Source organism: Eublepharis macularius, chromosome 5, assembly GCF_028583425.1.
Source record: "Eublepharis macularius isolate TG4126 chromosome 5, MPM_Emac_v1.0, whole genome shotgun sequence".
Classification (NCBI taxonomy): domain Eukaryota; kingdom Metazoa; phylum Chordata; class Lepidosauria; order Squamata; family Eublepharidae; genus Eublepharis; species Eublepharis macularius.
The window spans coordinates 25574591-25600223 of NC_072794.1; the positions used below are offsets into that span (position 1 = coordinate 25574591).

General features: G+C 43.2%; 1 protein-coding gene across 1 annotated transcript; it reads left to right on the forward strand.

Moving 5' to 3' along the window:
* The first annotated feature begins 3283 nt into the window (after positions 1-3283).
* On the forward strand, positions 3284-25633 carry STX6 (syntaxin 6). Its single transcript, XM_054980145.1, has 8 exons — positions 3284-3405; positions 7502-7671; positions 8166-8260; positions 10297-10359; positions 11288-11410; positions 14560-14666; positions 17212-17306; positions 18293-25633. The coding sequence occupies exons 1-8, from the start codon at positions 3371-3373 to the stop codon at positions 18367-18369; spliced, it is 765 nt and encodes a 254-aa protein (XP_054836120.1). The 5' UTR covers positions 3284-3370; the 3' UTR covers positions 18370-25633.

The following is a 25633-nucleotide window of genomic DNA, read 5'->3' on the forward strand; positions in this document are numbered from 1 at the left end:
TTGCAATGGAATTATCATAGATGGTCAAATGTAAAGCAGCTAGTTCCTGCACAAAAACAGCAGGATCAGTACAACAAAGAAGAATTCAGGGGTAAGTTGGGCAGCTTTAATTCACAAGCTGGATGACGGACTGGTCAGCAGGGCTTTTTTTCAGCCGGAACGCGGTGGAACAGAGTTCCGGAACCTCTTGAAAATGGTCACATGGCCAGTGGCCCCGCCCCCTGATCTCCAGACAGAGGGGAGTTTACATTGCCCTCCGCACAGCTGAGCGGCACGGAGGGCAATCTAAACTCCCTTCTGTCTGGAGATCAGGGGGTGGGGCCACCGGCCATGTGACCATTTTCTCCGAGGGCAACCCACTGAGTTTCACCACCTCTTTTCCCAGAAAAAAAGCCCGGCTGGTCAGCAACAGCATCTTGCATTTGGTACTGTTCTGCAACAGCACAATTTATACATGGGTAGTCTGTGAAGAATCTCACTTGGATAATAAACAATGGATTTGTCTGGAAGACTCCCATAGCAACGTAATCCCTTTGAGAGCCCTGATTTGGTGGAGATCACTCAGCTGTAAGGAGTTTCCATTCATCAGTTTCAGGTGGGCGGCTTTGTTGGACTGCAGTAGAAGAACAAGATTCCTGGAGCACCTTAAAGATCAACAAGATTTCCCAGGTATAAGCTTTCAAGAGTCAAAGCTCCCAACATCTGATAACGGAGTCAAATCTCCATTCATCAATATGACTAATTTCAGAAAGATGGGAACAAGTTACATCACCTGTATGCATAGAGTGGTCTATGTTTAACACAACTTTTAATTATTGGGGATGGGAATCCTCTAAAATGGCAACAGCAAAGCTGATTTATTTGATCAAACTCGAGTGGCCTCTTATCAGTATTTTTCCAACACATGCAAAGAGCAAGCATTTCCAGTGTTTCAAAATCTCCAATCACATCTCAACCAACCAACCTTCAGTAGTTTCTCCCTTTCTCCATTTCTAGCACTGGTATGCAGCCTTCCAATGGACAGAACGTTTTGTCCCAGCCTGAATATTCCTTTCTGTAAAATGGAAACCACAGTACTTTACTTTGCAAGATCAAAAAGAGTCCAGTAGCACCTTTAAGACTAACCAATTTTATTGTAGCATAAGCTTTCGAGAATCAAGTTTTGGTGTGGGGATCAGTTGGCTTGTGTGAGGCTTCAAAGGAGTTTGCCGTGTTAGTTTGTAGCAGCAAAACAGCTGGACCATCCAATTCCAATGCAGTATAAGCCTTCGATAACCACAGCTCCCCCCACAGCACTTTACTTTGCAAGGTTATCCTGAGAATAACCAAGGCAAGGAATCTGACCTAAAGCTTAGGGATAAGGCGGTGGGGCCACAAATCCCAACTAACAAACAGAGCGCTGCTTATATGCCTCCTCATACCTGCGGCATAGATAAGCGTTACAAACCGTTAGTGTTTAGAGTCCTTCACTGGAAAGAGCCTTAACAAACGTAGTAGCTAGCCAGATGTTTCCAGGAAGTCCACAAGCAGGAAGGCAACTGCGCTGGCTTAGCGTAACTGGTGAATGGTCCCTGTGTTTTGCCCAAATAGGTCTGGATTTTACGTAATTGCATTTCACCCTGTGCTTCCTGTATTTCATGGCTCCTGGGCCCCACTGTTTGTTTGTTTCAAACCTCTTTTATAAAATGGACCACCCAATGAGGATCCACTCATTGCATTTGAAAAAGTAGACTTTGGGGGGGGGGGAGTAAAAATGGCCCAGGAGAAAGCCAAGCAGCAAGCATTCTGCTGGGCCAGAAGCAACAAGTATGTGCCTCTGAAAAGCAAGATTTGAGTCCAGTAGCACCTTAAAGATCAACTAGACGTCCAAGAATATAAACTGTCAAGAGTCAAACTCTCTTTGTCACATACAAGTAGCAATGGAGAGCCTTCCTATCCCAGGATCGCCGTTCCTACTTGTGTCTTAAGAAGGGAGATCGATTCCTGAACTCTTATACCCTGGGAAACCTTGTTGGTCTTTTTAAGATGCCGGCAGAGTTGAATCTTGCTTTTTTACAGCAGACCAACAAAGCTGTGTGCATCAGCTCACCCATTGTTTCCGGCAGCATTGCCAACTGGTTAAGATGCAGGAGGAGGCAACTGGTTAGTTGATAGTGATTAGCTGATCCTGAGGGTCTGAGCCAAGAAACCCACAACCGTAGTGGTGGTCCGCCAGAGCTACTGGGACTCGATTCTGCTTGCTCCTGGCTGCCACTCCCCTCCACTACCCCCCCCCCCCAGTAGCAGTCCACTAACTTTCCCTGTAAATTAAACAGTCTATGAAAGCTGATGCTGGGATAAAACCTCATTAGTCTTTAAAGTTTCATAAAACTCCTGTTTATTTTTGCCACTACATCTATCACAAAGCTGTCTTATACTGAATCAAACCCGTGGTCCATCAGAGTCGGTATTGTCTACTCAGACTGGCAGCTGCTCTCCAGGGTCTTGTATAGAGATCTTTCACACCACCTACTCCTTGAGCCTTTTACCTGGAGATGATGGGGGGGTGGGGTTTGAACCTGGGACCTTCCCCCTGTTGTTTATTCCCCAGCTCTAGCCAACAATTGATGCTCAGAAGTATGGTGGCATCACGGACCTCCTGCATGAGAAGCACCTATTTTGACCTTTGACTTGCCAACTTTCACGTGGGGCGTAGAGATCTCCCTGAATTACAAATTATCTACATTGCCCCTGGAGAAAATGGTAGCTTTGGAAGCTGTAGTATACTCGGTAGGCGTACCGACTGAAATCCATCCTCTCCCCAAATCCTGCCCTCTCTAGGCTCCACCCCAAACCTCCAGGAATTTCCCACGCTGGAGCTGACAATCCTATCAAAAGGAAACTGGTGCACTGGCAAATCGCAGGCTTGCAACGACGGCGAAGTCCCCACAGATCCCCTTATACATTCAGGTGCCCAACCCTAATTTAGCGTGACTACCGAACGGTCTCCACGCGTTTTGGCTCAGATTAGAATTGTACAAGGACTGTATCAACAGGACAGAGAGACCCCGCCCCCTTCTCTTCTAGAGGAGGCGTGGCCTCATTCCATCTAGAAAGGGTCGGAGTCGCGTCTGCTCCGTTGCCTCCTGATGTCAGCGCGTTGCGTTTCCCATCCAATAGTAATCTCTGCGTGCCCTTGTCACGTGAGAAGGGCGCTTGAGGCCGAGTAGGCTGAATCTCGGGGGGGGGGGTTTGAGCTGGTGCTGCTTCACCCTCCTGTGAGGGAGTTTGTGAGGGGGAAAGAGCGAGCGCCGCTGAAGAGAACGGGCGGCCCAGCCTTGGCGGAGCTCCTTGTCGCTCTGTGAAGGGAGACCCGGCGCGGCAGGCGGCCATGTCCATGGAGGACCCCTTCTTTGTGGTGAAAGGGTGGGTGGCCGGCTGGCTGGAGGAGAAGGAGGCGGCGGGGCCGGGAGCCGATTTGGGGGCGTCTCAGCAAGGGGGAGGGGGCTGTTGTCTGTCTGATAACACGAGAAGTTGGCTGAGAGAGTGTTCACACGTTACGCACAGCGGGGGTGGGGGTGGAGACGGGGCTGGGCTGTACCTAAGGTTGCCAACCTGCAGGTGGAGCCTGGAGATCTCCTGGAATTATAACTAATCTCCAGGCCACAGAGATCAGTTCCCCTGGAGAAAATGGCTGCTTCGGAGGGTGGACTCTATAGCATTATACCTCTTTGAGTTCCTTCCTTTTCTCAGGCTCCACCCCTGGAATCTCTAGGAATTTCTTAGCCTGGAGTTGGCAAATCTGGCTGGACGTCTCTAGGCAGGGATGTTTAGTTTATTTAGTAAAGAGTCCAGTAGCACCTTTAAGACTAACCAACTTTACTGTAGCATAAGCTTTCGAGAACCACAGTTGTCTTCGCCAGATGAGTTTATTTAGGTACTTATTCCCCAGATTGCTTCTCAGTGGTGCTTCTGAGTAGTTTACATCACCCCCCCTTCATTTTTATCTTGAGAACAACCACCCTGTGAGGTAGGTTAGGCTGAGAGAGAATGGCTGGCCTAAGATCACCCAGAAAGCCTCCATGGCAGGGTGGGGTTTCATCCCAGGTTACCAGATCCTAGTTTGGCATTCTGGGCTATGTGGGACCTCAGGTCTCAATGTCTCCCTTCCCCAGCACACATTCAAATTTTAAAAAGTTCCTCTAAGTAGTAAAAATTAGGAAGCATTCTTCCAGGGACAAGATCTGGGTCCAATAGCGCCTTAAAGACCAACTAGATTTCTAAGGTATGAGCTTTCCTTGGAAATCTAGTTGGTTTTTAAGGTGCTTTGGACCCCAGATCTTTCCTACAGTGCTACGTTTAAAAAGATTGGCTTTTAAAATGCATTTTAATAAATGTAGAGGCACATTCAGGGGGGAAAGTGATACATGTGGGTTAAAGTAGCATGTTTCATAATTGTGGCTGCATATGGCTGTGTAGTGGCTGACTGGGTTCTGGTCCTCCTTGTCAGAGTGTAGAATTCACCATTTAGGCATGAAGCTTGCTGAGTGACTTTAGCCATGCTGCCTTGCTTATATCACAGGATTGCTGTGAGGATAAAAAAGAGGAATGAGAGAATGATGCATGCTCATCTAAAGGCCTTGGTAGAAGGATGGGATTAAAATGCACTAGATAGACAATTCTGCCACCTTCTGCTTTTTTGTTGTGGTTAATGGGTAGAAGGCCTCTGTTGTGGAGTCAGCTTGTTGGTGCCTCTCACCCAGTGTTGCCCACTCGGATTACTTATTAAGTGAGACACCAATTGGTTCATGCATGTTAGATGGCATAGAGAGTTATTTAAAGAGGTAAACATATCTTTAGTGGGAGAAGGAAAGCATATGCTTGTGTGGGAAGAAAATGTGGTTAAAGCTTTTGTGTGTGTCTTGATCTTATTCATCCAATAACTTTTTCAGCTATCACTGTCCGTGGCTTCATTTGCAGTGGTGCTCCACTTTGATATATATAATTTACATCTTATATATGAAATAACACATAAATGTATGAAATGTTGCTGGACATGTACAGTGTTTCTTTCACCATCTGCACCCAGCATGTAACATTAAGGAATGCTATAGAGTGCCTACTTTTTAAAAAAATATTAAATACTAGCTTGTACAATCTGCTGCCTTGACTTTCAGCACCCCTCCTAGAAGAGGGGGTGAAACTGACAGAGCCTCCCAGAGGCAAAGAGGAAATTAACAAACCCTCTGAGCAGCCATCTCCCTGGCTCTTTAGAGAGGGGGAAATCGACAAAGCCTTTCGATCTCTTTTAAAACTCAGCTTCCTGACTAAGATCTGACTCCCTTCAGTGCTTGTCCTCTTGTAATTCGTCTCTTGTAGCTTACCTCTGAAATATTAGGTAATAGAGTTATAATCACAACCTATCTATATGGAACACACTCTACTAAAATGAAGGTGTATTTAATATCTTATCCAGTTATCTTGCTGTTTCCTAGTATTGAATGTATTTTTTTTTCTGGGGAAATGCGCCCCCCCCCCAGTACAGAATGTAATTTGGACATCCATGATGGAATAGTGTCTGTGTTGATGACAGCACAACTTGTTCGTTCTTCCCACCTCATTTCCTTACCTCCATCAGTGTTAAGGTACTTATGGTACAATCCTATGGAGAGCTAATCCAATCTGAGCCTATTGAAATCTGTGGTTTTAAATTGGTATAACTCTGCATAGGGTTGCACTGTTAATATATTATAGCGTGAGAGCACTCCATCAGTATACCACTCTAGCAAGGGATAGGCCACCTAGCTGTGTTTTCAAAAGAGCAACAAGATACCAGCAAGGCCATCCCTTCTCTGCCACCCACAAACTCACAATTTTGTGAACATTTTGCTTACTAAAGGCTGACCACTCAGGCTATATAGATGCTAATCTGCTGGTTTAGTCCCAAGTCACTTCCCTGTTTGCTCCCACCATGCCTCATTACATGTTCTTCATTTTGGTAAAGATAAGAATGGTCAACACAGAATGTTCATCCTTGGATCTTGGCTTTGTAAATTGTATACAAACTGTTGAGTGCAGTAAGTTTCCATCCAGCATATTTTTCTTCCTGTCAGGTTGATAGAGAAACTGAAAGGCAAAAATGAAAAGCAAATTACAAGGCTAGAGTTGTTTATCCTTTGAAAGTTTGCAGATGGTTGCAAAATAGATTAGGGTATTAAGGGACCAGAACTAAGTTTGTTCTGTCTCAACAGTCCTTGACAAATGAATAAGTGTTCAGAGGTGACTCTTGAATGTATACAGAAAATGGAGGTGCATACAATTATGTGTATGACAGAGAGGGATGAGGGTAAGTTTGTGAACAGGAAGCTTCTCTTCCAGTGGAAATGATGTTATGGAAAGTTAAATAGAATGGAATTGCTGTAGAATGTTAAGTGTGCCCAGGCCAGATTTTTAAAGCAGTGTAGCTAAGGCTTTATGTGAGTGTTTCCTTTGTTTGGTGGATTCAGGCTGGTACTAAAAATGTTACCTGAAACAAAAGCACCAGTCAGGGGACCTCGCCCACCCTTTCAATGTAGCTCCCAGAGAACGCCTTTTAATTTGTCTCATTTTACTACCTATAAGTTGTAACTTTTCCCTGTATTTGAAAGATTCTTCTGTTCCTTTCCAAATATCCCCCCGATCCACTTTAAAAGCTAGTATGTGGAGGACGTGACAAATACAGCACTGCCTGTTCAATGGAAAGTTTACAGGGATAGCATCTGAAAACATACGGAAGTAAATTAGCTATTTTGTGTGTATTGTACTGCTGGTAAGAGATAACTAATATACACTAAGCTTTTACTATGGTCAGAAATTTGAATGACTGAGGAATGGGCTTGTGACATTTTCCTGTGTCCATAGGGAAGAGAACTAGACAGAAATAACAAATGACAATTTTCATGGAAGTATAATAACTGCTTACAAGACTATTAAGGCACCTGTCTGGCCTAGTGGAAAAGGTTGCTTTTTGTCTTCAGGGGCAGGGAGAGGGAGAGGTCAATCTCAAAATCTGTGTTAATTGATCAAAAAACTCATCCACCCCACCCCCATACTCAGAGCTGGTTCATACACTCACCCACATATCCCTTTTTCATGGCTGAGAAGGAAGATGCCATGTCCTCATACACCTAAAGAAATGTGCCATTAGTATGATCACCCAAGACAAAGAAATATACAGATTGGTTCTGCAAGCCTTAAACTATAAGCACCGTCACATTCTTGCGAGTGTGGTGAAGAGATGTGTGCACCCAGATTTCTTGCCCATGTGAAGGCCATCAAGCAGCCATGGGCCATCAAGCCTATGGTTTCTGAATCTGTACTTGAGAATACTCAAGTGTAAAATCATGTTTGTGTGAAGGCATGGATGAACATAGTACTGTAAGGGCACAGTGCTAACAGGTTGTAGTTTGGCATTTCCCAGATCCATGCTTGTGAGGTCTTATATCAAACTAATGTGACCTAATCTTTCATTTTTCTCTTCCAGGGAGGTTCAGAAGGCAGTGAACACTGCCCAGGGGCTGTTCCAGAGATGGACAGAACTCCTGCAAGATCCGTGTACAGCTACACGGGAAGAAATTGACTGGACCACCAATGAGCTGAGGAACAACCTAAGGAGCATCGAGTGGGATCTTGAAGACTTAGATGAAACCATTAATATCCTTTAGATTCTTGGATCAGTTAGATACATTCTTAAGTATTAATTCAAGAGACTAATAATGGTTTGGGCACAGAAAGTTAATAAATAGGTTACTCTTGATATAACTTGTCTCATTGGCAGTCCTGTTTAGACCATATAGTCGATTGCACACAAACATCTGTCACATGGTGAATATCCTTTAATTTAAAAAAATGCATTCAAGTTGGTTTCCTTTGTATTTTCCTCCCAACATAAGGTAAAAAGAGCACATGATATTAGATGCATAGGTTCCATGGCTATAGCATGCGTTCAGGCAAATGATGACAGTTTACACATTAAAAGTTGTGAATTAAGCAAAAAAAAAATCTTGACAGAAAGAAATGTAGTCAGCAGAATACATTATTTTTAGGTTTTGTGATTAAAAAACGGGTTTTAGAAGATCTCCATTAATAATGTTTAGATGTGAGGTGCTATTTATTAGATATCATTTCCTTAACTGGCTGTTCCCAACGCATTGTTGAAGCAAATCCTCGGAAATTCAACCTTGATGCCACAGAACTGGGTGTGAGAAAAGCCTTTATCACAAGCACACGGCAGGTGGTCAGGGTAAGGCATTTCATATAACAGGGAAGAACTTGACAATACAAAGCAAAGAAATAATGGCCATTGCTTTAGAGCCTCTGAAAGGGGAGCACAACCTCTAATTCAGCTGAAAGGGGAGCACAACCTCTAATTCAGCTGAAAGGGGAGCACAACCTCTAATTCAGCAAGAGATTAAGAGGAAATGCAACTGATCACTGAAAATTGCCACAGTTTCACAATCACTGTCTTGTCTTGTTGTAATTTCCAAGGACAAATGTTCTGTAAAAATAGCTTAAAATACTTATGTCTGCATTTTTTTAAAAAAAAAACTTAAAGTAGCAGAATGGCTAGTAGTGTTTGTTTATGAAGAACTTTTTAAAAACTTTTCTTTAGTTAAACCAAATAATCATGCTCACAAGATAAGCCACAACCCAGGGAACTGCACAGCTTCTTTCTGGGGCTTGATGTATTTGGGCACTTGCAGGTGCCTAAAGAAACCCTGGGCTATGATCTTAAGATTCCCTTATACTTTTCAGAGATTTTGAAACACAGATTAGCTAGGAAGATTTGCTAGGAAGAAAGAAGTGCATTTTGTTATGAAACTAAGAAAATGCATTGCCTTTCCCCCTGCCCTTTGAATAATGCAGCAGTATAACATCAACTGAGGTTGTGAAGTGGAAGATAGTTCCCCTGTAACATCAGGGTCAAAACAGAAAAAGTGCCATAATTGGATCTTCTCAGTGATTTTTAAAAATCAGTGTCAGTTGTGCAAGGCCCCTGATTCAGACTGATATCTTATAGGGACAGGAAGCATAGTTTAACATTTCCATTTTTACATGGTTTTGCTAACTGCTGAGCACACCCCATTCTACAATGAACACTTTATGATGGGCATGTACTTTAAAGGGTTAATGGCTTGGGTGGTGGTGGTTGATGGGTTAAACCCCGGCCCCCCCATTTAGCTCTTGATTCAGGTCCAGGCCTTACGTTACTGGCGTTGCTCTTTAGAAGATGCTGAGAAGTCTGATACCCCTTCTTGTCTAATTTGGCCTTTAAACTTGCTGCTGAACCAGGAGACAAGGCAAGTACCAACTCTCTTCTCCCTGCCTCAGCCCTCTTTCTGTCACACAACATACCAGGAACCTTACTTGCTATAGCAGGCAGGGGGGGTGGGCAGGGAAATGGGCAGATGAAATCATTCCTGCCTTGCCTCCCTGTTCAGGGCAGGGGAGAATCTTTGTGTTGCAATCTGGTAACCCAAATGGTACTATTGTCGAAGGCTTTCACGGCCGGAGAACGATGGTTGTTGTGGGTTTTCCGGGCTGTATTGCCGTGGTCTTGGCATTGTAGTTCCTGACGTTTCACTGAGTTCCTGACGTGACACTGAGAGATCTCTGTCTTTTGGTGCTACACCTCTGAAGATGCCAGCCACAGCTGCTGGCGAAACGTCAGGAACTACAATGCCAAGACCACGGCAATACAGCCCGGAAAACCCACAACAACCAAATGGTACTGTTCTGGAAAATCTACATGTGCTCATTTCCAGAAACTCTTAGTTGAACTTTATTAATTTAACGAAATATACTTCTTGATCCAAACAGCTTTGTTCTCTTGCTGGCCTCAGTATGCAGCCTGTTATGTGGCAAAATTATCAGCAAAGAAACCCATGCTTGGTTCTGCATGACGATCTTATGGCGTTGCTTCAGGGGTTGATCACGGCCCACAGCGCCCAGTGTTCAGAAATATGCAGGCAATCATACTCTTTGTAAACCATCATTAGTATACATGGTTTGCAGAAATGCTTCAATATTACTTAAGCTTCTAAATTTAGATTGCATTTGTAGCGGACTTGGCAATTTCACATTGTACCCAGGAATAAAGGTCCTGCTCTTGCATTCATAGTGTTTGACCACAGAGAGCTTGTGCGACCAGACTTTAAAACAAGAATGGAACTGAGGCATTGAAAACTGGGCTGCCCGATGTCTGCAGACATCCACAGTGATAAATAGCATGCTAGCCAACCAATTTTGCTGATTTAAGAATACACTTTTTTTTAATAGGATATGAAGGATCAAATGTCAAATACTTCTGTTCAAGCCCTAGCTGAAAGGAAAAACAGGCAGGTGAGTAATGCTGCTTGGGTGCCTATTAACATTACCACAGTATTTTTTTTTTGTCATGGCTGCAGCTACAGTACCGTATTGATCATGTTTTAAGTATTGCATGCCAGTCAGGCTTCTTAAAAGGAAGCCCCTTAGTGCATATGAGGAAGCTAGGGCAGCAATCCTTGCTCAGAAGGGCTTGACAAGTCTGCAGGAGACGGGGGAACATTTTCTTGCATCCCCTCGTTTGCAGTTCACCCATTTTTCTTAGACTGATCTCTGACCATGCCAAGGGATCAAATAATTCTGGCTTTCAGATGTTAGCTGTTGTTTTTATGGAAGACAGATTTGTGAGCAGAGCAGTGGTGACAGCTGCTTCTTCATAGCGGAGATGGAAAGATGATGGGTGAACCATTCTCCTGAGCATTTTCTGCACAGGTTGTCTGTTCAGGATGCTGTTAAACTGGAGCCATTGCCCTCATAATTCCCGGCAAGCGAAGTCTCCTGTTCACACATCTTGGGATGTAGGAACTGAGCCCTTAACTGTGTCTGCTTCCACATGTGAAATTCTGTTGCAAAGAAACTAGGGAGTATGACTCCTTTTGTGAATCATAGCCTTGAACTGGTAAGTTAAACTCAGAATTTAGCCCAGCTTTGCTTACCACAATACTGACATTGCATCTGAGACACCCATCTTACGGATTGGCACTCTGTTGCTGAGGTTGCTTTGCATCAAGATCTCCTTAGGTTCAGACTTTTCAGCTGCCGCTTCGTATTGGTTTTTCTTTTAAAACGTGAAGAATAACAATTTCCATAACAATTTACTTGGAACTCAGCAGAAAGTGCAGAAAAATGATAATATATCACTGGGTGCGTTTCTGCTCAAGTGTGGCTTTGGGGATATAATTGCAGATTGCCCAGGTTTTCCTCTTTTACTTGTGATGTGCAGGTGCTGTTAGGAGAAAGTGGTACTCACAGCTGGAGTTCTGGGTCTGACAAATACGGCCGCTTGGATAGAGAACTGCAGTCGGCAAATTCACATTTCATTGAGGATCAGCAAGCGCAGCAACAGGTACGATATTCCCTGTAGCAAGTTTTTACACCAGGAGACATTCATTGGACCTTGTGAGAACATAAACAGGAAGGTGCTATGACATCAAACACTTGATTGGACAGTTCTGTCAAGAGAGGACAGCCAAGCTTGGGTGGAGAACAGTCAGGTAATGATTCGGCATTTTCAGGTGAAGTTTTGCTCCCAGAATTGCAGTCTCTATGACATTAGGTGAGATTCCCAGGAATGTATACATTGCATAGCCTGTTAGGGGATGGCCTGGCATAGAGAGGAAGTAGAGGAAAGTAGTGGGAAGACAGACTTTTGAGGAAAGTGCATAGCCAGAAGTGTTGCTGGTTGGGAAGGCAGACTGTGTGCTTGGCTGATGTCAATCTACCAGCATTAGACAGGGTTAAGCTCTTCTCAGTAGATCAAGTTAAGAGCTTGGGGGGTGCTCTTGACCCGGCCTTGTCAACGGATAAAGAAGTTGCTAGGAGTGCCTTCTTTCAGTTGCAACTGGCTCGTAAGCAGTTGCAATTGGCAACAGTTAGACTTGGCAACAGTTAGGTAATGGCCCTTTTCTGTGGTTGGTCCATTCTTCTGGAATAGCCACTCATGTAAATGCAGAGGGCATCGTCACTTGCTACAACCAGGATATTTTGTTCCAGAGGGTGGTGGACAGTAAACTGTTTTGGCAGATTTGGCTGTGCTGTGTTTTTTATCTTGTTGATGGGTGGATATGGTGGTTTCATGTCTCTGCAGCTTTTGCAGCTGTGTTAGCTATATTAAGTCTGAGGAAATAAAGTGGGATATAAATACTTTAAATAAATAAAATAGAGTTGGTACCAGCAGCCATGTATCATCAGTGAAACTGCTCATCCTCAGCAAAGGGAAAAATGCCAACTGTGTGTTTGTCCTTAATCAAGTAGGGAACAGAAGGCACATGAGTAACATTATACCAAATAAAAATTTATCCATGTAGAAAGACCATGGGTTAGCTGTGCTAGTGCAGTATTGCTAAGAGTTAGCTAGATGGTCTTCCAACTTGCCTCCAAACAGCAGGAAGATATGTTCAGTTCAAGCAACACTATTATTATTGAGAGTCTAACAGTCTGATCTATATAGACCCTTTCGTCATATGCAAGATAGAAAGAATTTTTAAATATTTGTCATACTTCATCATCATACACTTTTTTTTAATAAAAAATTTTATTGGGTGAGTAAAGTTTAATATTACAATTTTTTTAATTAATACCCTCATTTCCATATTCCCCCACCCTCTCCCCTCCCCCCTTTATCTCAGACTTCCAACAGTTTCCCAACCCGCTGCCTAAATCTACTACTTATATCTCTTTTTCTTTTCTTATCTGTCCTAATATACTACTAAAATAGATATTATATGTTAAACTATAAAAGATCTAATATCAAATTAACAATTACAATATATTTCTAACTTATCTCTTCTCCTTCTGTAAAGATCCTCCTCTCTTCCCTTCTGCCAAATTAATAGTTATCTAACACCCACAATTCTCCCTTTACGTCCCACTTCTTTTCCAAATACTGTTTTAGTTTCCTCCAATCATTAAAGAATTCCTCTGGATTCTGTTCTCTCAGCTTTCTTGTCATTTTGTCCATTTCTGCCATGTACAGCAATTTTTGTATCCAATTTTCAATAGATGGTACTTCTTTTGTCTTCCACTTCTGAGCATATAAGATTCTCGCCGCTGTTGTCATATCATGTTCTATGTTGCCTGGGAATCCCTTCCGAATTCAAATTCAACAACAGCAGTTCTGGGTTCTTATTTATTTGAATTTGTAAAATTGCAGTCATAGCTTCTATAATATCTCCCCAGAACTGCTTTGCTACCTCACAGGTCCACCACATATGATATAATGAACCTTCGTGGTTTTTACATTTCCAGCACTTATCTGACATTTTATTGTTCCCATATGCTATTTTCTTCGGCGTTAAGTACCATCTATATATCATCTTGTAAACATTTTCTTTAATATTAGTACTAGTCGATAATCTTCAATGTGTTTTTCCATAAGTATTCCCATGCCTCCATTGTTATGTCTCTATTGCAGTTTATAGCCCACTTCACCATCTGGACTTTAACAGTTTCATCTTCTGTATACCATTTTAACAAAATCTTATAAACTTTAGAAATCTTTTTCTTGCCTTCTTGTAGTATACATTCTTCCAATTCCGAATTTTTCCATTTAAATCCCGATTTTAAACGATCCGAATCATATAAGTCTTTTCATCATCATACGCTTGAGGCAGCTTATAAATTACATCATCCCTCTAAATTAGAAAAAAGTTGCAAGGTAGTGTCACGGCCCCCTGTCCCACAGGAAGGCTGGAAAGGGGAACAACAGCAAAGTGCTCAAAGCTGGGGACTGAATCCTCACTTCCCAGGGTAATGGGAGCCACCACCGGTTTCTCTGAACTAACCCTCAGCTGTGAGACTGAGAGACAAGTCTCCAGCCCTGCTGGGTATTAAACAAGAAGGCAGCCCTGCGGGGTGGGATGCCTGCAGGTTGAGTTTTACAAAACACTCAGTTGGGCAGCTGTAGTCAAATAGGCCAAAGTGCTGGATTTGAGTTGAAGCCCCAAAACCGAAATAGCACCTTAGAAGTATAAGTAATAGGATTTATTAAGAAGACTACAAGAAATTACAAACACAGATGTACAGAACTGGAAAGAAAAGAACACAGTTACAGATATACCCTAAAGTACTATACATAGAAGCATTGCTTCTCTAACACAGATGTTACCTAGTCCAATTCGAGGCACAAGGTCCAGGTAGAACTCCAAAGTCCAAAATCCAGAGACAGAAGTGCTGGACTGACACCTATCCTGGTAATCAGGTCCAGAGCACAAAAGGCATGTAGCAGCAGGTATCCACCACCACCCATACACACTGAAGGTACAGACTAGAATAAAGACCCTTGCTTTATTTCAGGCTGCTTCAGCATGGCCTGATCTTGATTGACCTCTCAGTGGTATTGCTAGGTCTTGTGACCACATACCTAGCCTGTAGAAGATATATAGAAATTTATCTAAATTTGCTGTATATGAAACTATGATTAAAACTCTGGGCTCAAAAGCCATATGGAATGCATGATTTTAACTGCGTATTTTTCCTTCTGTTTTGAAAAACCAGTTAATAATTGAACAGCAAGATGAACAGTTGGAGCTGGTCTCTGGCAGCATTGGTGTCCTAAAGAACATGTCCCAGCGCATTGGAGGGGAACTGGATGAACAAGCAGTGTGAGTCTGGAACAAGTTTGTCACTGTGCACACTTCTAACAATAAAAAGCCTTCCTAGCAGTGAGATAGCGTTTTTCTGGCAAACCTTCCAGAAGCATCTGGCTTGCCAGTGTTGGAAACCAGGGTCCGGAGGAGGAGGAGCTTTGGTCCAGTCTCTCAGACTTTTAATGTTCTTAGCCAGAACCAAATGCAATCAGTTTAGATAGCATCCCCCTCCCTCTTCCCACTAGAGCAAAAATCAGTTCATATCTAAAAATAGATCTCTACCTTAAACAAAGCAAAGGTTGTTTGTCACTTGTAAAGTCTGAACGTTTTCGTCTGATTTCCTGTGCCACAATGGACACAGTATGTGTTGGAGATTGAACCAATGACCACTTGTGCTGAAGTTAAGAAGGTGAAATAGTTTTGGTTTATGTGTCACCGCAAAACAACTTAGATTAAAATAACTAAATTTGGAGGTGTCTAGGACTTTACAAACAGCAGCAGGAGAAAAAAACTGAAACTGAAATGGGAAGGAATTTATTCAGTCTCTTACCTGCTTAAAAATAAAATTGTTCTTTTCCTAAAGGCTGTTGCCTTTCAGAAAGAAGCTTTGGGCAAGAATTGCATTTACTACTTGAGAGGTTTCCATGGTCTGTTATTGTAATTCCTTTCTGTGGCAGAAGAGCTATTACGTTATAGACCTTAACATCAAGGCTTCTTCCCCTCCTTCCAAGACAACTTTATATCTAGATATTGTACTATCGCAGGCATATTTATCATCTGCTGTGGCCTCAGGACCTCCCTATGCCTTCTCCCAAACTAAAACTCACTTGTAACACTCTTTGGGGGAGAGGGGATTATACAGATTAAAGAGTGCATCTTTTCCTCCACAGGTCCCCCACAGGTGACAAAACTGTGTGTGTATCAGAAGGGGTGGCCAGATGAGAGGGCTGTGTACCCTCTCTCTCCTCCAGCCCCCAGCTCTTCTGTTCAAAGTGGCAGACTTGACAGACAGCTGCTTTTCATTAAAAAAAAGTGGACAGTTAAATGCATCCTTCTTGTAGCAGCATCTAGTTTGCCTCTGAGACTTACTTTCCATATCACTGTTTTTGAAGTTATCTCCTGTGTAAATTGTCATAGGTGGAGTTGCTAACAGGCCTGAAGAAAAACATCTTGTTCCTTTAGCACAGGCTTAATGGGATATTATATACCAGCTGGTGTCACATATATCCATGCCATGAAAAGTGTTGTTTGACCATTTCTACACATTAAGCCTCTTTTAAAGGTACATGTCATTTTTTCTCAAGACCTATTGGCAACTATAGCCATATGTGACCAGTGAACATTCATCTGTTTCTTTGCAGGAAGTCACAGGCACTTTATGCACAGCAAAATGGAAATCCTCTGGATTTTTATATTTTATAAAATCAGCACATGGATCATCTTGGAAAGCAAAAACATAGCTGTCAAAGGGCTTCCCCCCTGCTTAATTTCTAGGTTGATGAAGGAATCAGAATAGTGGGTTGATCATAGTAGGGATGTGTCTATGTTGCCATCTTCCCTGCAGGCGGACTTGAGAGGCAGTCCAGAGAGTGAGTAGGTTAGATGTTGTTTCTTATACTTAATCCCATTACACTATACCATACCCTGCCTTTCCAGGGACTTGAGACAAAACAAGTTAACAGACGATCATGTTAAAGCCATGCGGCGTGGCAGTAGAGAAGCTAATGAAAGCAGCAACCTTTCCAAAAAAACACCACAAACAGTACTTCATCTTGGCTTTCCTGAATGAAAGGCCTTACAAAACACAGAATAACAACAACAACAACAACAAAAGCCCTTGTGCACTCTTGACTAAATGGCTAGGAGAGGGGAACAAAGTTATCATTCAGCCATAACTAAAGTTATCATTCAGCCATAACTAAAGATTCTTTTCTTTGTTCCTGTTTAATTTCAGCTGCTTTTGTACAAGAGAGGCTGCAGTATTAAAAACATTTTAGGTTTACAATAACAGTTATCTAGGACTGAGATGTTTAATGGTTTCATTTATAACGAAGATCCAAAGAACCTGGGGCGGGAATTGTGTCTTTAACAGTCTCTAACTATGAGCTTAATGAAATGCTTTCTGAAATACATACAGCAATCTAAGGGATGGATTGCTAGAGATGCATGAAATGTCTCCCACCTTTAAAAAAAGAACTTCATTACAACTACAGGGGTTTCAAATCTGATCAGAGCAGCAGTGGGAGAGGAAGGAGAATGTTTACCCTCCCCGCCAGTTGCTGTCCCACCTTTGTGGGGGGGAAGATTAGATCCATGAGTTCTTTTCCTTACAGATGGAAAGGTATCTGGGTATGACCTCTCTGTTGCGAGGGAACCTTCCACATGTCCTTTCCCTACACTTAAATGCAAAGCCTTTCCTTCTCTGTGATTGCAGTAAAGTTTTCCTACATGTTGCAGCAAGTTCAGCCCCAAGTCATCAACATCAAACTCTTTTCCAAGTGCTATTAAGTTTCAAAGTCCATAGCTTATTCTGACAGCTTTTCTTTTTATGCGGCTCTAGTATGCTGGACGACTTTTCTCATGAGATGGACAGCACTCAGTCTCGGCTAGATAACGTCATGAAGAAGCTTGCAAAAGTGTCCCATATGACCAGTGGTAAGTAGCATGGCATCTAATGGATACCTGAGAGCTTCAGAAGGTATTTGGGTAGCTTCAGAGGTGCCAATCTGCCAGCTGTCTGCCCAAGAATCCTGGTATGGTATAATCACCTGTTGACATGAGTGCAGTCCAAGTGAACTATGGCAGCTCTGTTGATTTGGCAGATCTCATCTTTTGGGCCTGCTTTATCAATTGTTCCTGTATTTTGCCTGTTAGTACAAATTCGTAAACTCTTATCCCACCTCTCCCTACCCCAAACATTCTACATTCCTGCTATTGAAGAATACAAAGAGCAGTGCCTCAATGGCTGTTATCCAGATCCTTTGGGGCATCTTAATTGTCCAGTGGGGAGCGGGGGATGATTCTGTGAAGAGATGCTATATAAACTCTTCCAAACTGTATTGTAGGGAATGCTGGGATTCCTTGATAGCTTATTAAGCATTTTTCCAGGAGAAAAATCAATAATGCTCATCACTTCTTGTTCCCCACTGCTATGGATCTTCCCTTGCAACGTTGCAGACACAGGAGAGAGACAGGCTGTGTTCTAGGGCACACCTGTGGCAGATTGGCAGAGGATCCACAGGAGATTTAGCAGTGTGGGAAGTCTTTCTGAAGTTAGAACACTTGTAAAGTGCTCTGTTACAATGTTAGAAAGTGGATTTAGAAAACACAGGCATTTGCTTTTTTTTTTTTTGGTGGGTCAGTCTTGATGAGTTAAAAACAAACCCTCTAGAACGAGTATCAAAGTTGTCTAGGACTCAGTGGTAGTCTATCTGAGCGGTTCCCAGAGCACTGAATCCAGAAGAAAATGCTTTCCGTGTTCCTGTGTTCTAGGCCACACTAGTTCACTAGGCAGAAAAGGCTTGGGCGATGCTGCCATCTCTCTGGCTTTTGTTCCGATCCCAGCGCTGTTCTGTTTTGAAAGTTTTCCTGCTGAGACATTCAAGGACACAGAGGACTAACCTATGCGTGTTCCTTTGCAGATCGGCGACAGTGGTGTGCAATTATCATTCTCTTCACTATCCTGTTGGTGGTGCTGATCTTATTTTTTGTGTTGTGACAAGATCAGAGTTCCGATTCTTGTCCTAGCTCCCCTCTGAATGAAATCTCAGACACTGTGCATCTCCAAGAGAGAATTCTCACCCTAGAAGACCTATGCTGGGAGCTTGAGACTGAGCTGTTCTGTGGGTGACCACCTGTGGCGTGACACTCTCTCATGGCTTTTCTGCTTATCCTCATCCATGTGCCTGAGTGGGGAAACAAATGGAGGACTAACAAATGCACAAGCTCTGCTGTAACAGGAAGCAGCTCTTGTGGGTTGCAGATGCTGCTGGTTTTTTTCTGTGCTCCTCTATAGTGAGATGATTCAGAATGGAAGAAACCAACAGATTTCAGCCATTTTGCAGCCATTTTGCAGGTATGAACCACATTCAGGAAGTGATCCAAAATCGTTTCATCTGCTTGTCCAAACAAGATTCTTGGCAGCACATAGAATGTGTGCGTGTGACACAAACTCCTTGGGGAGATGGAGTATTCCATTGGCTGTAGGATTCCCTTCACAGGCCAGCCACACAGCACTGGCCTACAAAATAATTGTGGATCCTTAAAAAGAGAAGAGGGAGGGGGGAACAAAAGCAGCCACTAACCCATGGATATTTGTCTTCCTTCAGAACAGGATTGTACAATCAGGCTGCCAAGGGTAATTGTTAATGTACCCTGCTGTTGAAATACTACACTACATGGAACAGACCAATGCATACCTTGGCCTTCAAATAATAATGATAATTAAAAAAAAACAGGTCGAAACCTGTAGGCTTGTAAGTGTTGAAACAAAAGCTAATCTGAGTCTGCACATTTTAAAAGCAGGCGCTGTTGTAGAGACAGCCCAAACAAGCCCTGCTGATCAGGTCTGGCCCCTGCTTCGTTCTGTGAAATAGACCCGGCTCTAGCAGGCTAGAATAACTCTGAGCAAATCCTTCTGTGTGTCAGGATTGTAACCCTGCTGAGTTGTCCTACTTCAGGCAGCTATAGTTGGACTCCAGTTTTCAGAGCTTCAACCTCCGTTTCACTGCCCACAAAGTGGAAAACTGGCAAACATACTGTAGCTAAAGTTTTGACGACCATTTTTCCCCTGCGTGAAAATTTTTTGCTTTGGTTATACAAGCCCTCTGAAAAGAGAAGTTTGTGCAGTGGGTGGCAGGAGATGGCTCCATCTTGTATCTGCCGCACTTTTAAATGTCTACTTTTGTTTGGTGAGTGACCATTATCTAGTGGAAGTTTGAGGAAAGAATGGCTTAAGATGAGCCCTGGCCCCATTCTGTCCCATACGTACAGCCCCTGTATCTTAAAGAAGCAAGATTCCTCTTTAAGTCTGGTGTAGTGGATAAGAGCGTGGGACTCTAATCTGGAGAACCGGGTTTGATTCCCCACTCCTCCACTTGTAGCCAACTGGCTGACCTTGGGTCAGTCACAGCTTCTAGGAACTCTCTCAGCCCCACCCATCTCACAGGGTGATTATTGTTGTGGGGATAATAATGACATACTTTGTAAACCGCTCTGAGTGGGCATTAAGTTGTCCTGAAGGGTGGTATATAAATTGAATATTATTATTATTTGATACACTAACGTTCATGAAATATCTTGAGTCGTCCTGCACCTTTAATGCTTTAGAAATTGAAATATTGGTTCATTTGCAAAAGAAAACCAATAATTTATCATCGTTCCAACCCTGGAGAATCACGGGATTTTAATTCTTTAATCTGAAATTTGTTGGTTTTTGATAGTATGGTAGAGTTATATACTAATAAACAAATACGTTCCTGTCTGCCCTCAGGCCCCCTTTGAGGCTTCTGAAAATGGGTAAAAGTTCTACAGCCTCCTAGTCTGTCTCATGGGTGGCTTTGCCTTGCTGTCTGTTGGAAAGGCAGCCCACTTATTTAGGAGACTTCATAGCCCATGTTCTGTCTGACTTTAAAAAGTCCATTTTTCAGACTTTTCTAACAGTATTTCTTGGACTGTCTATATACCAAATTCTAGCAGTCTGTTGAAGTCCTTACTTTTGACATGGCGAAGTTCAAGCATTTTTGAACATTTCTTCAATAGCTGAGGTTCACACTTTGATCAGTCCAAGTCAAGTTAGCCTGCATGCAGGAATCTGCTGAACGATGGGTGGTGGGGGTGGCTGGTGTCCTACATTTCAGAACAAGGAACAAAACCCAGGTGATACCTCTTATTAGGGCCAACAAAAATGACACAAAACATCTTGTAGGCTTGCGAGCTCATCAGAACTGTTCATCAGGCTAGATGTTACAAAAACTGAAAAATGAAGGAGTGGGGGGAAGCAGATTGTCTAGGTCACACTCTCAAGACCCTGCCTTGCCATCCTAGATGCAGACAGGCTCATGGTTTAATTGCTGTAGGTGTGAGATTCCAGCACTTGCATTCAATGAAGGATATTTTTCCAAATGAGATGAGCCCTTCCAAATGAGAGTCCAGCAAGATCCAAGTGTCACTCAAAAACCCATGGGAGAATTTCAGTCAGGGTAGGTCACAGGGCTGGGTTGTTTACAAGATGATTCAAGCTATCTAGCACTCCAACCTGGTCACTTTGAAACCTCAGTCAGGTCCCTTCTTTCAGGTAGCATCTTTGTGATTTTATCTCTGTACACCTTCGCTCTAATTCGTAACTCTTTTTCGTGGTTATTCCCTGTGAAAGCAGGCAAGTCGGGAAAACTCTTCAGGTGTGTTTGTACTCGCTCTATAATTGCCAGGTTACTTTAAGAGACTGTTTTAAACAGCTGGTTTCTTAACTTCAGCCAGACCTCTTAGCCTAAAAGTTGAAAGAGTTATTCTTTGGCTGTAACGGTTAAGAAACAAACACATTCTTTTTCTATTGCTTGCAGACACAAATAGATTGACTGGTATCAAAACCAGTCTACATGTTTTCTTTCTATAGAAATAGAATTTCTTTTGATAAGAATCCCAAATTGGGGGAGCCAAGCTAGGCCCAGAAGTCACTCTTTCGCCTGCATTGGGCAGATTGTTATACATCCCTTTCCCCCAGTATGAGAACTGTGACAGGTTGTAGCTTCCTACATAGAGCCCACCCACCCTCCAATTTTTGCTTCTTGCAAAAAAACTAAACTTCTTCGAGATTCATAGAGCCTGTAGATGTTCCCAGCAACAGCAGGTCTGTGAGGGAGACCAAAAAGGGCATTTTTACATACATCTTCTGTAAAAAGTATTTTACTGGTTACACATTTCTGTTTTTGCAAGAGTTCCTAACATGAGACTGACTTCAGTGATGTTGGCTTTGCTAAACTTTCCGTGGGGGTGCCTGAAGCCTAGATGGGCTCCCAGATGTTTACTCTAGATTTGGAGTCTCCCATCCCCCCTCACTATTTATTTGAAGTTAGAAAGCCTGGTTTTCCACACCCTGTTGGGGGTGCTTGCACAGCTGGGATCAATCTTGGTTGCCTGCTTGTTCTCTTGTTTGGAAGTACTGGTTCGCAGGCCAGTGAAAGAGCCAGACAGCTGCCATTTCCTTGCAAATGCACAATCCCCACCCCCCAAATGTTTTTAGAAAGTGGGTGGGGGCAGGTGGAGCTTTTGCTTAGCAGGGCTTCTGATTGGCCATTGGAAATCTGATTGGCTGTGCAGATTTTTAAGAAGTTGCTTTGGCAGCAGCTGCCACCACAGCACAAAGATCTTTACTGTATGAATGAAGCTGAACTGTGTGTATGCAAACAAAGAGTTTTAAATAATATGCTCATTTTAAAAGGCATCCTGTTAAACAACTTCTGTGGCCTGAAATATTGAAGAGTTAATGTTGGAGTTATGCATGACCTCATTCCCTGAGATTTTGTGGCTGGCTCTGCTTCTTGTGTCAGTCATTTTGTGGCTGTGCTCATCAACCAGTGTCAGAATTCCAAAGGTGCCTGCAGGCTCAAAGAGGTCAGGGACCTCTGTCCTACAAGCTTTTGCAAGGCACTAGGTCTCATTGGTTTTCAAGGAATTGCTTTCCAGTTTTGGGGAAAGAGGTTTCCTTAAGGCAGAAAGCTTGAATGTGTAACCAAGCTTCTCTGTCCATCTTGCCCTACCTCTCCCCCAGGAGAAGGAAAAGTATCTAACTCCTGCTGTTCCCCACTTTGCAGAAAATCTGTTTAGTGTACAACACTCCTAAACTCCAGATGCATAAATCCTGCCAGCGCCCTTCACTCTGCCTTCAGAGACCCCAGCAGTCATTAGCACTCCTTAAAGAGCCAGTTTGCAACTGAGAACGGGACCCCTGCTCTCTTCTCTTAGTACTCTGAAGCAAAGGGCCTCACAAGTAATTTTTAAATTTTTGAATGGTTTTATGGCAGTCCAAGCTCATTATGTTCTATTAACTGCGTACCATAGCGTTAACACTGTAATGCTCTGTACTGTATTTCTTAGATGCTAAGTGAATTCTATAGCTTTCCCCCATATAAATCCTGCTTGTATCTAATAACATCTCCACCTCCACTCCTTGTCAAAGAGGGTAGGTATTAAACAAAAGTCTCTCTAGGTCTGAATGCATCCCTTTGAATGGTTGACTTCTCAGTACTGTTTTAACAAAGGGGGCTTTTGTATGTGTGGACAATTCTGATGTGGCTGCCACTTTGCTACAGGCAATGCTTTTGTTTGAGACAAATTCCATGAAATGACTAATTTTAGACATGAGGTTAGAAGTTTTGAGGCTCGCCTTCCAAAACAAGAGGTTGCCCCTTCCTGTAAGGAAGGAAAAAGCTTAATTAAGTCCAGGTGTTTCCAGTGCAAACCTCTCAGCTGTGATTCCGCACTCTAAAAGATGTTAGGCTAGAATGCCCAAGATCCCTTTCCTTGGTCACTTTAACTTACTGAGATTTGTATGTGCCTTATAGAAAGTGCAGCAAAGTACTGCTAACGGAATAAATCCTGGAAAAATTATTGCACTGAATTTTGGAAATAGGCACCGTCTTGGACCGTTATTCCCGAAGCACAAATACGTAACTTGAGAGAATGGCTGCAAGAAATTAAAACACAGAAGGCGAGGCTTTGAGGATGCCACATTCCATCTGCCTGTCCTGAGGGCACATAATTTTAGTGCCTATCAGCACTTAGAGACTGAATGATCTAGTAATCCTGCCACAGAGATTTGGCAGCAGTATCTGCCCTCTGGGGAGGTTGCCCACTGCATCTCTGCATGAGTCACTACTATGGATGTGCCACCTAATCTTGTATGGGTACCTTCTGATTTTAAATGCAGCAAATACTGTGCCTCAGAGCTCAAAATTTGGGAAATACTGCATTTGTACAAAAACTCTTAAACCTTCCCTGTGTAGACAAGGAGATTTGCATGCAGCTTATTGCCTGACAAGTCGTTCGATTGTGGCCCTCTCAACCTGTTAAAAACGATTTACTGTCATCAGTCTTTTATACATCAGTGTCATTATTGAATTGTATGCCAATGCTAAGATTGTGATGGTGTAGGCTCCTGGACTGTGGTTTAAGCTTGGTGACAAACAACTATATGCACTGCTGCCTATGTGTGTATTTTTCCCCCTGACGCTGTCCTCATTCATACAAAACAGTGCCCCATTGTTTTGTTCCTTACCATGTGTCAAGGAGTTGCAGAAGCTGCGGGCCAGGGTGGTGGGCAGCAGCTGGTGATTCTCACGCCCTCCACCACCCCCATCTCCTCTCCCAGAGCGGCGTAAACATGTTTGCAGCTTTACCCTGAACGTGTGCACAGTTTGTTTGGGAGGTAAAGGTTTGCAAAAAGCTGATTTCCCCGAATCACTCCCTGCCCTGCTGCTGCTCTTTATAACATGTTAGTGCTGTTTTACTGCTTCCTCCAGGTTGAAAATGCCATTTAAAGAAGAGCAGCGTGGGGCTCTGAGTGAAAGCTGACCAGACCCTAAGAACAGTCGAGAGGGGACAGGGGGGCTTTGTTGTCTCCTTGCAGCTGTTGCAGGTGCAGTGGTAGTCCTATGGCCAGGGCAGCATAGGGTGGCTTGGGCCGCTTACAGGTAGATTGACAAAGGAAGGCTGGGTGCTTACATCCTCAAAAGTTCTGTAGATTCGGGCATTTTTGACAGGTGCAGCATGCCATGCAGGACAAAAGAGGCTGAACCTGGCTTGTTATAATGGCTTACCTCCTTCAGTCCAGGCTCACCTATGCCATGAATACCACTAGGTTGCCACAGGGGAGCCATTCTCTCTTAGCTTTTGGTCTCATTCTCCCTTATGGCAACATCCCTGGAAGACTTACTGCTATTTGTATAGAGCTTTGAACTGCAAGTCTTAGGGGGGAAACGTTTAAAGCCCTTGCCTCATTTTCGCCAGGTTAAGTGATTGAGGAATTAGGGCCATGAAAGGGTATACATTTTCCAAGCAAGCTACACAGAGAATCACTGCCTCCAACCGCCACCACCCCTGTGCCGTCTGGGTCTTCAAAGAAGGGCCAAGTGACAGAAAACTTCCTTCCACCCGGCACTAGGATCCAAACCCAAATACCATCTGTAGTCACTAATGGAAAGCCTTTTACCTCCTTGGGCATCCTAAGGGAAGGAGTCGCTTCCCCCTCTCCTCCAGCAGCCTAATTGGTTTACCATCTGGGTAAAGAGAAGCAACTTGTTTAGTTTGAAACAGATGCTTTTCTTTCCCTTAAAAGGGAGCTTTTTTGAATAATAAAACTAAGAACAGGTTTTTAAACTATTTCCTGTATAGCTCTGTTGGGAGTAGATTTACTTGGGCATTAATATACCCTTTTTGTTTATCCATTACATGTTGCATTAATTAACCCTGTGGTGGGTATGGATGCGGTGCTACTAAGGGTTGACTGGCTTACCACCCAACCTGACTGACCTCTATTACTGAAGTGGAAAAAGCAATCACATTGGACAAGAGACTTACTATTTTGGATAAGGCAAAAGCTCAATTCGCCAGCCAATGTGTGTGTGGGGGGGGGGGGAGACTCCTAGCAGGTGGAGGCATATCATATCATCAGAAGAACAGGTTAGCAATGAAGAATCATCTGTGGATAGTCTCTGGAATGCACTGTGAAGGTCACCTGTGACCAGCCTTTCAAGAGAAGAGCTGGACGTGTGTGTGTGATCTGGTTGGGAGATATGGGGAATCACAGCAAAGATCCTCAGATTAAAAATGGACGGGGGGGGGGGGTTGCACTGGCAGCTAAATGTAGTGTAACTTTGAGAAGTTGTCAACCACTGTTTCCTAGTCTTGTTGGAATCATGTTACAATTGTATACATTTTTAAAAAGGCAGATCTTGCTGCAGTATTAAAAGAGGAAATTGACTTAC